This window comes from Magallana gigas, chromosome 4 (genome assembly GCF_963853765.1).
Source record: "Magallana gigas chromosome 4, xbMagGiga1.1, whole genome shotgun sequence".
Lineage (NCBI taxonomy): Eukaryota > Metazoa > Mollusca > Bivalvia > Ostreida > Ostreidae > Magallana > Magallana gigas.
In genome coordinates, this window is record NC_088856.1 from 19,168,600 (window position 1) to 19,184,673 (window position 16,074).

Below are 16,074 nucleotides of genomic sequence, written 5' to 3' on the forward strand. Positions count from 1 at the left end.
ATTCCAGACGCATCCTGAAACGGTAGATAAGTATGTGATATAGGATGTGCTATATTGTTATTGTCAACAATGTTTGAAAGTTAATCTATTTCACATTCCATAATTTAGATTCATTAGTGTACACAGTGTTCAATGAAGTCTACAGATATTTTCTGTAAATAACCTTAGCGCATTGTAGTTAACATTTTTAAATTTAAACATGTTTCATGCATGATTCAAAATGATTATGCAACAGGCTAAGCCTATATAAACCCTCTCCAAAATACAAAGTCAAGCAGTGGTTATAATGAATAATCTATAGAATACAGTATTACAGGGGATAATGAATGAATCTAAAATAATAATCTTGACTTTTTCCATGGGAATAATTCGTAAGTTGACATATATGCTTCATCCATTCACACCTACATTTACAAGCCCACCACCTCATTCATACCCACAGACATTCACAATTAGCATGGCATTTTCATAATCCAGCCCATTTGAAAAGAAAAAGTAAAAAAGAGTGGTATGGAATAGCTAAGTATATTATGATAATAACTAGATAAGTTTAAGCAGTGTATCTTTAGACAGTCAAAAACGCTTAGAAGCTCTAATATAACTGTGAACATAAGAAAAATTAAAGTTGTATGGACTACATGTACCATAAAGAATTAAGTTAATATGAAAAGGTACACTATATATAATGTCATTAAGTTGCCTAGAAAGCGACTGAACATGTAGAGCAACTGCAATGTTAATTCTTCTTTTTTGATATATTTCATTTATTTAAAAAACTGCGATGTTAATAAATAATGCTACCGGTATTAGGACAGGGTTAATTATACGGCAAATCTAAACTGACAATTAATGAACCGGAGTGAGCAGATTTTAAATTGCATCATATGTCACATGTGCTTGCTGCACGTATATCTGATAATGCTGTAAGTTAGCTACCATAATATATTTCAATTTGAGAATCATAGTTTCCATCTTTAAAGGAAAATGAAATTGTTATATATTCCAATTGCAAGATTTTTCTTTGTGTGCGATATATAGTTAAGGAATTGCTGGTAACAGAATACTTAAAATTACCATGAAGATTACTCTTTTAATGTCATTTTAAACATATATACCCCATAGAATCTATGAATGCATTCATTTACACAAGCTTTTTTGGCGATTCATGCGGGATATGAAGGTGGCGACATTGCAGGAAATATATACACAACCCGTGTTGGTTAAAAAAATACATTCTATACTAAATTTAAATTTAAACTTATCTCAAATATAAAATTGATATATCTTCAGGATCCTGTGATTTATTCAGCTTCATCTCCTAAACTATTTAAACGTACCCAAGACGAACAGGTTCACCAGTGACATTAAATGTATAACTTCTTTGAATAGACTATTGGGGGGGGGGTTGCATATCTCATGTTTTTCATACTTTGAGATGTTCCCGTGAAAGGACGGACTTATTTATTGGAATGCATAATAAATTTAAAGTGAATGAATATCTGTTTTATTGTTTGTGAAAAGTATAGCGATTCTTTTATTTTATTTTGAGTCAATAACGCCTTTTGAATATTATTTTGGTTGTAGCGCATCACGGTAAGGTGAAAGTTACTGCAGTCAAACAACATGGCGTCAAAGGCCCTAGGAAAACTTCTCCAAGTAAGCTAGAGCATTTTTCATGAGAGAATCGTTTAAAAAAATAGTTCAATTTCGGTGAGACATCGAGAGCATTCCATACGTTGTTTACAATTTATTTCTCATTTACAGAAGCAGACATGGGGAATTATGCAGAGAAAGTTTTCAACCACTGCTTCAAGGGCAGCGACCCAGGTACAATCAGAAAAGGATATTTCACGCACTTTCGCTTAATCTGAACATAATTACCTACTCATAATGTTAAGAATTTCATCAGAATATGATTCTTGATATGAATGAATTTTGATTTCATAAATTTTGATATTGCCATCATTTCAATGATAATTAATTCAACTGTCAAACAGTTTAACACGCGAGGTCAATGACTGCATGTCCTGTTTGTTTTCTTCTACTTCTTTAAATTAAATTTCATAACAAATTTTATTTTTTCCCTATAATATATAAATGTCGTCAAAACTTACGATAAAGATGCAATGATGTGCGATAAATTGAATCGAGGAAATTCGAGCTGAATATACAAAGTTTGTTTTCAGGTAATTTAAGAATTTAGATTGAGTCTTTTGGCATAAATTTGTCTACACATACAGCCAAAACACAAGAAAACTTAGCTGGAATATATAACTAGTATGTCATAATCTTTAATTGCCACAAAACATGACAAATTATAGGTGAGCAAATGTAATGTTCATTTTTGTTTTCACTGTTATACTTAAGATGACAGTACGAGATGCATTAAATTCCGCCATGGACGAGGAGCTGGCCAGGGATGAGAAAGTTTTCCTGATGGGGGAGGAAGTTGCTCTGTATGATGGTGCATACAAAGTAGGACTTAAAACTTACTAAGTTTGTTTTAGAATTTATTTTGTATCTGAGCTGATATATTAATATATATATAATATGAAAACCATAGCCTAGTGTTAAATCTAAAGCGAACTAGCGTGGCGCGGCGCCATGCCCCATTTTATCAGCGCCATGCCCTTTTTCTAAACGCCATGCCCTTTTAAAAATAAATAAAAGTGATGCCCTTTTTATTGAAAGTAAATTTCATTCAAAACCACCATTGCCCTAGCCTCTGTTTGGATTGCAAAGTTAAACCAACACTCGCTGGACTTCACGCACGGGTGACCTGAGACAATAGACGATACAGGTAAACTAGAGAGGCCCAAGCTGAGGGGTATACACAGCTGTCCTGTATAAATGGGCGATTAGACACCTAATTACCGGTACAATAATTTGATAAATAACAACTGAACTATCTCCTTGAAATTATAGTAGGCTAATTGTACAAGCTAGCTTATCATTGAGACATCGTAACGTTATCTATAAATAGAATTAACACAAAAGAATATATTTTATGAAAATGATTTGAAATTTTAACACTGAGGCACCTAAAACCATGTTTTGACTATGGAAACATTTGAATAAAAATGTAGATGTGACGTTTTCTTATTCTTTTTTAAGCTTTTAAACAATCGTCAGATTAACCAGAATTTTCTCTGTTTCCCAAAAACCGTAACTTTTCTTCTTGAAGGATGCAGAAACTTAATTCACAATAAAGATTGTTATGCAAAAAAAGCTTAAAACAACAATTTAAATATCCTTTGTGTGGTAAAAAGGGTTTAATAATTTTGCCATCAGTTGTCTACATATTCTCTTGACTGAGAAGTGGACAGGCATAGCCTGCATCAATGCTATGCCTGTCCACTTCTCAAAAGATAATATTGTCTACATTATAAATGTCCTATGATTCATTACTGGATACAGATATGTTTAAGTTCACATATTACATAAAGCCTAAATGAAATAAAGAATTTTTAATGCATTATACTTTAAAACTAGTCAGACCAATGCCATGACTGTTTTAAGGGATATAAATGAATGTAAATCAATTTAAGAAAGAAAAAAAAGATTGATTCAGAAAATAGATATTGAATAAGACTTATGTTAATGCAAAACCAAATCATTTATTGTTCAATTATCTTGTTTCATTACAGATCTCGAGGTCACACTTGATTTCCATGCAAATTAAAGTTTCCTTATAATACGCTTGTTTCAAGGATTAATATTTATAATATTACCTTAGAAAAAGGTGCCCCTTTCAAGGTTCTATAATATTTACCGCGGAGAAAAGTGCCCTTTTTTCCATTATTTAACATGCCCTTTTCAAATCCTAGATTTAACACTATAGCCACATGTATAGGATGGTCACTCAATTTCTTTACCTTGGTCATTCATCTATCGGAGATAATTCTTTCCACCTTGAAATGTACCAGGTAATACGGTATCTCAATGTGCTCTATATGTTTTCTTTTTGCTAGGTATCGAGAGGCCTTCATGCCAAATACGGGGACAAACGAGTGATAGATACACCTATTACTGAGGTAACCATTGGTTAGATGTGATGAAATGAATTTGACAACAGATTTAGCTTCAGAATATTCTGTCAAAATCTATGACCATATCTCCTGATCTGGTTGTATTAAAGCACTCATATTTTTAAGGCATTTTCTTATTTATTAACAGATGGGTTTTGCAGGTCTTGCAGTTGGGGCAGCTATGGTATGTATAAATCATTGAAAACCAGAAACCATTCATATTAGGATTTGATACTTTGATAGCATTTCATCGCTAAGAATTCAAGTGCAGTGAAATTGATGTTCGAAACTTTAAAATACAATTTATCATTGTGGTAAATTATTGTTGGTGATTGATTTAAAAAGAAAAAATCCATATTGCAGTAAAACTTATGACTTTTACTGTGCCATATTTTACAGGCAGGTCTGAAACCAATCTGTGAATTCATGACATTCAACTTTTCCATGCAAGCAATAGATCAGGTAATGTTATATCTTCTTGCACATGGATGGTAATTCATGTATAAAGCACACAGTTAATTTTACCGTGTAGCACATTGACTTGACATATATTAATGTTCTTGATTTTGTGTAGAATATGAATATTTAAATTTTTAAAAGTTTGTTGATTGCAAAACATTTCTTTTATTACTATGCAGAGAAATGAAAAGATGAGTGATTGAATATTTAATGATAGTTTTGAATTGTGTTTTTTAAAGGTCATCAACTCGGCTGCTAAAACTTTCTACATGTCGGCTGGAACGGTAAGTGCATACTAAGCATTGATACTCTTGACAGGTCTGATTTCTTTCCTAGCACTAGTGGAGGACACACGCCATGTCATGAAATTAAAAGAAATTGAAAAATAACTATATTAAATACCATGAAGATGGTAATTTAGTAGACAAAAACAATGTCATGAAATTATAAGAAATTGAAAATAACTTTATTAAATACCATGAAGATAGTACAGTTTAAGAAATTTAGATTTTTTTTTTTTTTTCACACATTTATTCAATCATATATATGTAGCAAAACAGAAGGTAGTGGGCCTGCACAGAGGCTTAGTACAACATACATTTTGAAATTTTTTTTGTATTACAATTTTGCACGAAAAAAAGGAGGAAAATATTCATTTACAAGTAAATTTCCGCACATGAAATGTTTCATGCTAAGTATGTCATTAATACAGCAAAGATAGAAGGAAAAAAAATAACCAGGTTGTTACATGAAAAATATATAGATATCAAACATATATTTAGATTTGTACATAAGTAATTGGCAGGTTTATGTAACAGTATATTTCTCTGTTAGATGCGTAGGGGGGATAAGAGTATTAGTGTCCAGAAAATCCCCCTACCAGTTTTATAATCTAAAGGTCTGGTCACCTTTAGAGTTATATTTTTCACAATGGCATTCATTTACAAGTAAATTTTCAACTATAAGCATAATATTTCGATTTGTACATAGATATAGCTAATACATGTAACAGCAAAGTATTTTTCTGGTAGATATGTGTAGGGGAAATCAGTATAAGTGTCCAGAGACTCCCCCTACCAGTTTAATAATCTAAAGGCCAGGAATTTTGATTTTTAATAATGATTGCTATCAATGAAATACAGCATAAGTATTAAACTTATATGTTGGATTTATGCTAGCCGTATCCACAGGTGTCTAAAAAGATTGGTAAATTCTGAAATATTTTGTGGGATTGCGAACACATACAACTGATAAACTTTATTCATAGTTCCTTGGGAATATTGATTCGGTGGTAATCCACAAAAATTAAGCCACTTTCATTTCCAATCACTTCATAGTAAAATTAGAACTTGAAGATTTAGAAAGAAGTGTTGATTGAACAGTAGCACCATGTCAAAGCCTGCATATTGATGACCCCTAGGTTCCAGTGCCAATTGTTTTCCGTGGCCCTAATGGAGCGGCTGCGGGGGTGGCAGCCCAACATTCCCAGTGCTTTGCTTCTTGGTACAGCCACTGTCCGGGGCTTAAAGTTGTGTCCCCTTACAACTCAGAGGACTGCAGAGGCTTGCTCAAATCTGCCATACGGGACCCAAATCCAGGTAATAACCTATCAGTAGGTAACATCAAATTAATATACGCTCTTTTACATTGTTAATTATTTTATTTGTACTTTGGCTAAATGATCAAGTATTTATAATACCTAGTACATCTACAGTGTATCTATGCTAAGTTATCTACTCTGAAAACAAGACATTTTATTTAAAAAAAAATCAAATTTATGTACTGGTAAAAAAAAAATGTTTTTTTCTTATTTTGGAGAGGAAAACGTGTTTAGCTTTTAGAGGAGTCTGACCAGTTACTTTGAATGACACAATCTGTACCTCTTTTGTAGTCGTCTGTTTAGAGAATGAGATTATGTATGGATCTCCCTTTGAAATCTCAGATGAAGCCCTTTCACCAGACTTCCTTATTCCTATAGGAAAGAGCAAAATAGAGAGGGAGGGTAGGTGTACAAAGTTGTGTATCAAGATAAATGCTAGCAATCATCACAGAAAGTACTTTATTTTAGTGTACTTAAGTATAAATGTTACAGTCAAATGAATTATATAATGTATAACGAGAAAATATAACACATTACAAATTATAGGGCCTTTTAAATTTTATAATGTGCAAATGGTATTCATTTTAATGTTTCAAAATAATCTCAACTTCTGGAAATGAGCCATTTAGTAATTTCGAAATGTAAAAGCGCTTGCGTTTGCAATAAAATACATTGTACGCATGCGCCAAACTTTCTCGTTTTACAGTATAAAGAATCCGTAAGGTCAATGCATGGTTTAGTTAATTGTCTTTCTCTTAAATTTTAAATGATGAACATAAGGAATTACAACGAATCTTGTGTATACTTTTATTTTTTTTGTTCACAGGAAAACATGTAACTTTAGTTTCCCACTCCAGATATGTAGGGCATTGTTTAGAGGCAGCAAATGAATTAGCAGGAATCGGAATAGAGGCTGAAGTATGTATTCATACCTTAAAAATAAACGAAGAGTAAAAATGACATTATTTACTATAAAATACATTCTGTATATTCCTTGTTTTATGTGAGTTCTTAGTTCATAATTCTGTCGATTTGTATCAAATCGGAAGAATATAAAATGGCAAGCATCAAATTTTTGTTTTCAGATATTAAGAATTCAGATTGTTTTCATGTAGTTCAAAACTGTCCAAAAACACAAAAAATGATATTTCCAAATTTGCAAGGGTTGCTTTAAGCAATTTTAGGTGAATATTAATTCCTCACATTTTTTATTAACTTAGAGTAAGGCTGTACATACATATCAAAGTCCTATATATTGTCATGTATTTTGTATTTCAGATAATCAATCTTAGAACTTTGAGACCAATGGATGATGCTCCGATTATTCAGTCAGTCATCAAAACTAACCACTTAGTGACAGTAGAAGGAGGCTGGCCACAGTGTGGAATAGGGGCCGAAGTCTGTGCCAGGATCATTGAGAGTAAGTTCATACTTGTATATGAACAAAAATAACCCCAATATCTGTAAGTGCAGAAAAGTTTGAGGGCATTTGTGATCACAGAAGGTTACTTGGAGATTTTACTCAGTTGTTATTAATTTTAATTTTCAGAATATTTTTTTTTTATTATACAATAAAAAAATTGACCACACCATCTTTGGCATGTAATTATACATAATTATTTGTTATACTTTCATGTTAAATACTGAAATCTGATTGGTTAAGAGGCAGTTAATAATATTTACTATTACCCTCAGCGTTAGCAACGCACTTGGCAACGGGTAACATTAAAAAATGTTACATGCGCGAAAATTATGCGCGTACGGTTCGCTGTAGAATTCACGTTATTCCTATATAAAAGCAGTAAAATTTTCTTAAAAATTTTAAGAAAGACATTCAGTATAACAAAATAAATAGTGCCTGTTTGGGAGGATAACAGTTGAAATTGATACCCCTCGAAAACCATTGTCAACCTCCGCTTCGCGTCGGTTGACAATGGTTTTCTCGGGGTGTCAATTTCAACTGTTACCCTCCCAAACAGGCACTATTTATATAATAACACATTAACTGAGACTCAAGATTTAAGCTATAACATAACCTGTTGGCAGTAAACAATTTTTCACAATTAGCTGAAAAAATACACAAACATCATTAAAAATAATTGAAATCTGATAATGGTTTCTGTTTTGTGAAATAATATTTCCAAAAAACAGAGACAAATATTGATCTGATAGATAAAATTTTGCTGTGTAGAGGAACCTTGAAAACCTTATTGTACATTTTTGAAAGTATTGACTTTTTTTAAAGGCAAAACTTGTTTTATTAGACCTTACAACCAAGAAAACAAATACTGTGTAATCATCATTGTTTGTGGGTTACCAATGTTCGTGGCTTTTGTGGGTAACCCTTGCCCACGAATTTACATCCCCAAGAACATATATACAAGCATTTTATTGAAATTATCCCGAGCTTGTTACCAATGAAATTAAGCCCCCACGAAATAGAAATTTTTTTTGGCAACAACATTGATCCCCACGAATAAAAGTGATTTCATTGTAATCCTTGAAACGGGTTAGTAAATGTGTAATGTACTTCTCAGTTATTTCGCGCATGCAGTTCTTGCTGTAATTAATGTAAAATGAAGCTAATCAATGATGGATGAATATTTCAGGTCCAGCATTTAACTATCTGGATGCCCCCGTGATGAGGGTGACCGGTGCGGATGTACCCACGCCCTACGCTAAAACACTGGAAGATAACACCTTCCCTCAGGTCTTTAACATTGTGAACACTGTCAAGCAATCTCTCAAGGTCCCCTAACACCGCCAAGACCTCTAGCAAAGAAACAGACAGTTAACACAATGTGATAGACAGTTTTGTTTTTGATGGTTTTTATACATTACATGTTTTGCATTAGACATATTGTCAGATTCTGTTATTTTTTTTTTTAAAACCTCAATGAGGAAGACTGATTTTAGAACAGCAAACTTTCAGGGTTTAAATTAAGAAAGATTTTTTTTTATTCCTATTACCTGGTTGTATTCTAAAATCAAAGGGATGCACTGAAATGCTTAAAATTTCTGGAAATACTCAGAAATACATTGCCCTAGGCTTAATGGCAAATATAAAAGAAGCAAGTGTTCAGGTAAATTTTAGCAACTCTGTTTACACAAAGTGATGTTTAAAATCATTTTTGAAGTAATTAACTTCAAGTTATGATCATAGAAAAAAAATATAAAGGTGTGAATTGATTTATTACATGTAACTAATATTATGACACATATATTTTTCATGATATACTTAGTAGCTGACAGCCACACAATGACGATTTTTATGGTAAATTAATGTACTACCTGTAACACTTGCATGGGTGGTCAAGATAGGTCTTACCTTTCACTTACCTTTTGTAATCTCTTGAATTTGTCTGAATGAGCACAAGAACACTTGAATGACACTGAAGCTTTTGCTTGAATATTCTATATTGATTGATTGCACTTGCTCACAAAGTCTAGCGGACTTGTGTTCAGTAACCATGACAAAGGTCAAGGTAAAAAAAATCTGATATATCATACTTCAAGCAATTGCCATATTTGTGTCTGAGAGAGAAAGTTCTTGCTTTGATTGCTCCTATACAGTTCAAATCAATTGGTTCATTCGATCCCTTTTCTAAAGGTGGAGGGTCTGATTCTCAAGTGGGAGTAGATGTGTTGGAGATTGGAGATACTAGCAACTTACAGTCATAATACACCGGTTATTCGTCACTTCAGGGTTCAAATATATATAGACGGTACTACTGCTTTTCCTCCACAGTTTTGTTTATTATTAGTTCCTGTTGTAATATATAATTATATTATCAACATCAGTTTTATTTCTCCTGAAGTGTTAATGTACCTGTTGAGATATATACATGTACATGTATCAGTATTTTACTGGATAAATTAACAATAAGTGTTTCATACTTAAAAAAATAAATGGTTAATAATACTCTGTCCATTGGTCGTTTATATCTGTTTATTTATCCCAGATAATTGTGGAATTCACCTCTATAAAAATCGAACTTCGCATTCTTGTGGCGTTACACTACTCCAGGAATCATTTTTATGGGATCAAAATCAGGTAAAGGTTTTCTTTTCGGTTCAGCAATAGTCGCCATTTGCATCAGGGAGGACAAGAACAGAAAGATCCGAGACTATACAACTTCTTTTTCCTAATCTAAACGATACAAATCTGAAAAATAAATTTTAAGTTAAATTTATCTTTTGTAATGACTGGAAAACACGTTTTTATATATTTAATTATGAAAATGCAGGTGGTCAAAATGTAAGTTCAATTAAAAGCGGAGGTATATGAATTGATGGTTGACATAGTGTACCTTTTCCTGACTGGGTCTGTGGCGTGCAAGAGCTGAACATCTTTGACCAAGAAACGTTCCGGTTTAAAACTGTGATGCATGGTCCAGCTGTTGGAATTATCGTTTGATAAAACACAAAACTCTAAAAAGGTTAAATGAATTTCATATCCAATCATTCAATATACTGTAAATGTATTATATTTGGCGGATACGATATTTTGCGGAAAATAGTTTTTGTACAAATTGGCGTGGATTTGAATTAGCATATTCCTGAATGTGACTATTCTTACACATATATGAATGACATTAAGCATTATTATACTTTCATGTTAAATACTGAAATCTGATCGGTTTAGACGCAGTTGGTAATCCGTTCTATTACCCTCAGCGTTAGCAACACACTTAGCAACGGGTAACACAACGAATTGTTACATGCGCGTTAATTATGCGCGTACGGTTCGCCATAGAATTTACTTCATTTCTTTCAAATAAAGACATTCAGTATAATAAAATAAATAGTGCCTATTTGGGAGTGTAACTGTTGAAATTGACACCCCTCGAAAACCATTGTCAACCTCCGCTTCGCGTCGTTTGACAATGGTTTTCTCGGGGTGTCAATTTCTACAGTTACCCTCCCAACAGGCACTTTTATATAATGTACTTGATTTAGCGGAAGCCTCATTCCGCCAAAAACGCTAAATAGAATACACAGCCAAATGTAACACGTTTACATTATATTGTATGTACAACCCACAGTAGACAGACAGCAGGTACATGTTCAAAGCGGCAATCGTGACTATCAACTTTTTATAGAGCACTTCGCCAGTATTAGAGTCCTTTCTGTTATCATTTATTTTAACAAATTAAATTAACAGAATGACTATTACAGGACATCAGTATTTTGAATTTCGACATATGGACTGAAAATACAAAGTTGTTTTCAAAACTGAGACAAATTGACACCTATCTTGCATTTTTTCAGTCCACCTAACAGCAATGGGCACTGGTAAAGGCGGACCCTAAATGCACGTTAACATTACGGATCCTTTCCGGACCATTTGACGGGGCGGACCCCTTTTTAAACGACACCGCCTAACGACATGTTATACGTTTAATGAACGAGTGTTACACCTATGGAGAGTCAATAAATCATCTACATACCACTATGGCAACGCACTTTGAAAAAAATACGCGTTAAATTCGGAACCAAGTTAACGCACTTTGGAAATTATTTTCAAAATGTTTTATAAAGGTACATCAAAATTATTTCTTTCGAAACACTTAACGCACTTTGAAAAAATATGTATGAATAACAAAGTCTGGAATAGAATTTCTAATTTGTCGATAGTATGATGATTTGTTGACACTAATGAATCTAATTTACTGTCTTTTAAATCGGGGGTGGGGATGGGGATTCACCAAAAATACAGGTCAATTACCAATACATCATTAAATTGGAAGATTCCCTACCCCTCATCTTTTCTTCCAAAACATTATATTAAGCAACTTGGTGTAAACGGAGAAGAACTGAAAAGAGATACGATTTGGTGTAAATTCACTACAGTGTTATTGAAAAAAACCCGAGCTGGCCAAACAACGATTTCTCCAATGGTATGTTAAAGAATCTGTAAGTGTTTCAACATACACCCTCTTTTCTAATTCTATTCAAATAAATCACTTCATAATAAAAGAATTTACATTGCCAATCGTTCAATAATAATAAACATTAAAATAAGCATTAGAGTGTGGGATTTTTTTCTCGCACTGATGTTCTGCAAGATCACATTATTTATGATAAACATATCTATCGTATCTTTTTTTCGCATCATGTTTGTTTATAAGAACATTCAATTAAAGCGAGTTGAAATATGTTTTGCATTGATCTTCATTATCAATATATATAATCAAAGTACTGAAGTACTGAAAGCCGGGCTCTTTTGGTGTGTCTTTATGCATACTGTGTAGTAAAGACTGAAAATAAATCTCTCTCTCTCTCTCTCTCTCTCTCTCTCTCTCATGCTTTTAATGTCGGCAAAGCATCAGAGAGCGACCAAATTTTGTAAGCGGCTTTAAACAAAAAATATGTCTGTCTAGCAGAAGTATAAAAGTTCAACAGTTGCTGCCTTGAATTTTGCAACAAGCATTATATATTCAATCCCTGTTTCTTCATCGCGCAGCAAAGTAGTTCATGGAAATTCATGCGCATTTTATGTGTTCAAAATGCATTGTAATGTTTTAAAAACACATTATTAATAAGAAAACTAAAAAAGATAGACAATTCATTCGAAATTTAAAAAAAAGAAACAAAATGCCAACACTTTTGACAAAACGTGGCTCTTTGTGTAACTATTTGGTATAGCGGAAGCTTTACCTTGACGCTGTTTGGTTTTTTGTTTATTTGTGCTATTTATAGTAACATTGGTGATTTGCCTGCTTATAGCCAGGACTCTGCTTTCAGCAGAGCCCGGCTAAAAATCATTTTCGTTTCTGGCATAACCCAATACACCAGATTAGAAGTAAATTTGCTGCATACACAAAAAGGAAAAGGTAATTGCTTTAGTTAATGTCATATTTGGATACTGTAATTCAAATCTCCCGAGTTGTTTTTTGTGTGTAAGTTGTCAAGCTACATAAGCTTTTGAGAGAAAAAAAAATTATAATCGAGAAACAATTTATCAAGTTAACTGAGAATGCATTGGGTTCCCTTTAAAATATATCCCATTGAGCTAAACAAGTTTTATTAACTATTTATTGTATATAAAGGTATCAATTATTTCGACAAAACTTTGAACAATTTTTTTCAAAGGTCGTTAATATCGACGATATAAACTTACTTTGAACAAAAAATTCAGAGTGCGTTGAGCTGTTCCCAAAAGTAATTTTTCAAAGTGCGTTGTAACATAGCAACACAGAATCTGAATATATTAAGCATAAGCCTTATTAGCCTCATGGCCTGGCGAAGGATTTAATTTTTTTTTTAGAAAGACAGATGATTTTATTACGAATTACTTCCTTTACATAAAATCTAATTGACCATCCCTCCTTTTACAATGAACTATATTACTTCATTCCCTTATCTAATATTTTCTCAACAATGGTATTTATTTGATATTACTGCAACAACCAATTTGCAACCACTGTGTCTTTCTCCACACAATACAGTGGAGCCTCAGATATCCGGACGCCAGATATCCGGACGCTTCACTTTCCGGTCGATTTTTATTGGGAACGGAATTTTTACACAATAATTTGTCTCGTTTATCCGGAATTCCGCGTTCCGGATCCGGACGGTCAAATTTTACCACATAATACAGTTTTCCTTTAAATTTTACCTCATTTAACCGGACGGTCACATTTAAGTGTTCGGGGGCACAAAAGTTTTTTATGCGCAAGTGCAAATTGGTGTAAAAACATCTGACACTGCTTGCTGGTTTTAAACAATGCCTTCGTCCGGTAATCGGGGTCACCTGTGTCACGCTATGTACTCGCCCGAGGATATTACGATAACCATGGATGCGACATGTTTAATTGTCGCCATTAAACTTATGAACTGTTATTGTTTGATTAAAATGTCATGAAAATTGTTTAATTTGTGTTTAAAAAAATCATCTATTGATTGAATTAAAATTCTATTAATCGTAGTGTGATTAGATCGTTCGTACGCCTATTCATTTTAAAACGTAATTGAAATGAAATATTTGATAATTTGAGTTCTGTTTACGATAGTTATTAAGACCGCTTGGGATGTTCAGGGTATCGACATTAATTTTATAGCGTGTGTTCAATTAACAGTGTAATAAGAATTTATGCCAAACATGGCGTGGATGAGTGTTCACGCTACTTGTAAATATTGCTTGGGTGCGATTAACTCTATAGAAAGATGGATACGTAAAATTAGCTTGGGTAAGTTCTGTCAATGAAAAAATAGCTTGGACAATTATCAATAAGCGAATATATACAGATTTTCACCCATTTTCAACCATCAAATGTTAAGCAGCTTCAAACATGTCAACACCACCGGCCAAGAGAGCGATAGTTGCGATCACCGTGGAACACCGACTTTCTTCTCTTCGCTTTGCTATGCGAATGTAATTAAATTATCGGTTTAATACAGTGATTGTTATGTACATGTACATGTGTTGCCTTGTAGAATGTAGTGCTTGGTTTCCTGTGGAAAAAACATACCTTAAATAATGTTTTTAATAATATTTTGTTTTGTTAATTTAAAAAAAACTAAACTTTTTTGTAGTGCTTATGGCTATCAAATTTAATTGTATTATTAATTTATGAGTTATGTTTCCATAAATATTACAGGTAAATATCACAATTCAGATATCCGGACGCTTCACATATCCGGACGATTTGGCCCGGGGACAAAAGTGTCCGGATAAGTGAGGCTCCACTGTATATGCATACATAGATTGTTTATTGCGTATTGGCCTGAAGTACAAGAACTGGAACATGGGAAATGTATCGAAGTGTTTCCATATCCTTGCATTTAAAAGGTGTCATGAAAATAGTGTGTGTGTGTGTGTGTGTGTGTGTGTGTGTGTGTGTGTGTGTGTGTGTGTTTGGGGGAGAGAGAGAGAGAGAGAGAGAGAGAGAGTACCGAAAAAATACCTAGATTGTCCAGAAATTCTGATGTTTGGCTTCACGATAAATTTCTAATTGTTAGACCATGATTAATCACCTAATTGTCTACGGACTTTTCCGTTTTTTCCCGATTACGAAAAAGAGCACATGGCGGGTGTGACCGGTCAGCAGAGGTTGCTCACTCCTCCTAGGCACCTGATCCTACCTCTATCTATTAGGATGTCTGTGTTGCTCTGCTTTGAACTTTACATACATATAAGAATGCAGACTAATTTAAATGAAAATACTGATACTGAGAAGCAGATATTTATCGATTGCTATTGATTTACATAGAATACCTTTTTCAGACTGGGCTTTTGAGTCCTATCAATCTTCTCTTAATATAACTATCCCTCTTTTTACAATAAACAACTTCACTTTATTCCATTTCTCTATGTTTTCTCCACTATGGTATAAATTTAACATTACTGCAACAACCTACCACAGTCTGTGTCCTTCTCCACACTGTATCCACCAGTTGCTTACAATTACTTAAATATGTCGTAATGTTTTAATAACACAATAAAGATCCCCATTTCCGTCTTTGTCAAATAAAAAAAAGCCATTATCTGACAAACTTGGAAATTGGGCGTACAAAAAATAACTTTGATAAGATCCCCGGAACAAACCAGGAGGTAAAAGGTTTTTTTTTATTTGACAATTTGATGCCTTTTAGCAATAACTTTAATATGTAGAACAAAAAAAGAAATCCCTAGGGCAGAAGTTTAAAAAATGTGCAATTTTGGTACATTTCAAGCAAAATCCCATATGTTAAAAATTAACAAACTTTGAGATGACCCCTTAAACAAACGGTGTGGTAAATGTCTTATTTTTTTTTTATCTTAAAATAATAATTATATCATTAGAAATTCTTGTAAAAAATTTCATTCAAAAATGTAGGGCAGAAAAAATGAGACCCGGCCTCGTTAAGTATGATTTAAGCTTTTTGAATTTACTCACAAAGTCAAGAACGTACGTATTAACAGCTCTACAAGCAAACAAAAGCTAGAAAAGTATATTTCTGTTTCAACCAACTATACCACTGGCTCTATGCAGACACGGCTTT

At 33.2% G+C, this 16,074-nt stretch overlaps 1 protein-coding gene and 1 long non-coding RNA gene across 3 annotated transcripts; one reads left to right on the plus strand and one right to left on the minus strand.

Annotated features, from left to right (window-relative positions):
• Positions 1-1,584: 1,584 nt before the first annotated feature.
• On the plus strand, positions 1,585-10,018 carry LOC105338756 (pyruvate dehydrogenase E1 component subunit beta, mitochondrial). The gene is made up of 12 exons (XM_034448597.2): positions 1,585-1,656; positions 1,765-1,827; positions 2,368-2,475; positions 3,972-4,034; positions 4,177-4,212; positions 4,428-4,490; positions 4,727-4,771; positions 5,908-6,085; positions 6,379-6,489; positions 6,914-7,005; positions 7,366-7,507; positions 8,697-10,018. The coding sequence occupies exons 1-12, from the start codon at positions 1,624-1,626 to the stop codon at positions 8,843-8,845; spliced, it is 1,083 nt and encodes a 360-aa protein (XP_034304488.1). The 5' UTR covers positions 1,585-1,623; the 3' UTR covers positions 8,846-10,018.
• On the minus strand, positions 9,686-15,489 carry LOC117681977 (uncharacterized). 2 transcript variants are annotated; one of them, XR_010712926.1, is made up of 3 exons: positions 15,451-15,489; positions 10,398-10,518; positions 9,686-10,252 (listed from the first exon to the last, which is right to left on the minus strand). It is a non-coding gene; the product is annotated as an uncharacterized lncRNA (long non-coding RNA). The 2 variants fall into 2 exon arrangements; XR_010712925.1 differs by lacking the exon at positions 15,451-15,489 and having other exon boundaries at positions 10,398-10,622.
• Between the last annotated feature and the right edge of the window lie 585 nt (positions 15,490-16,074).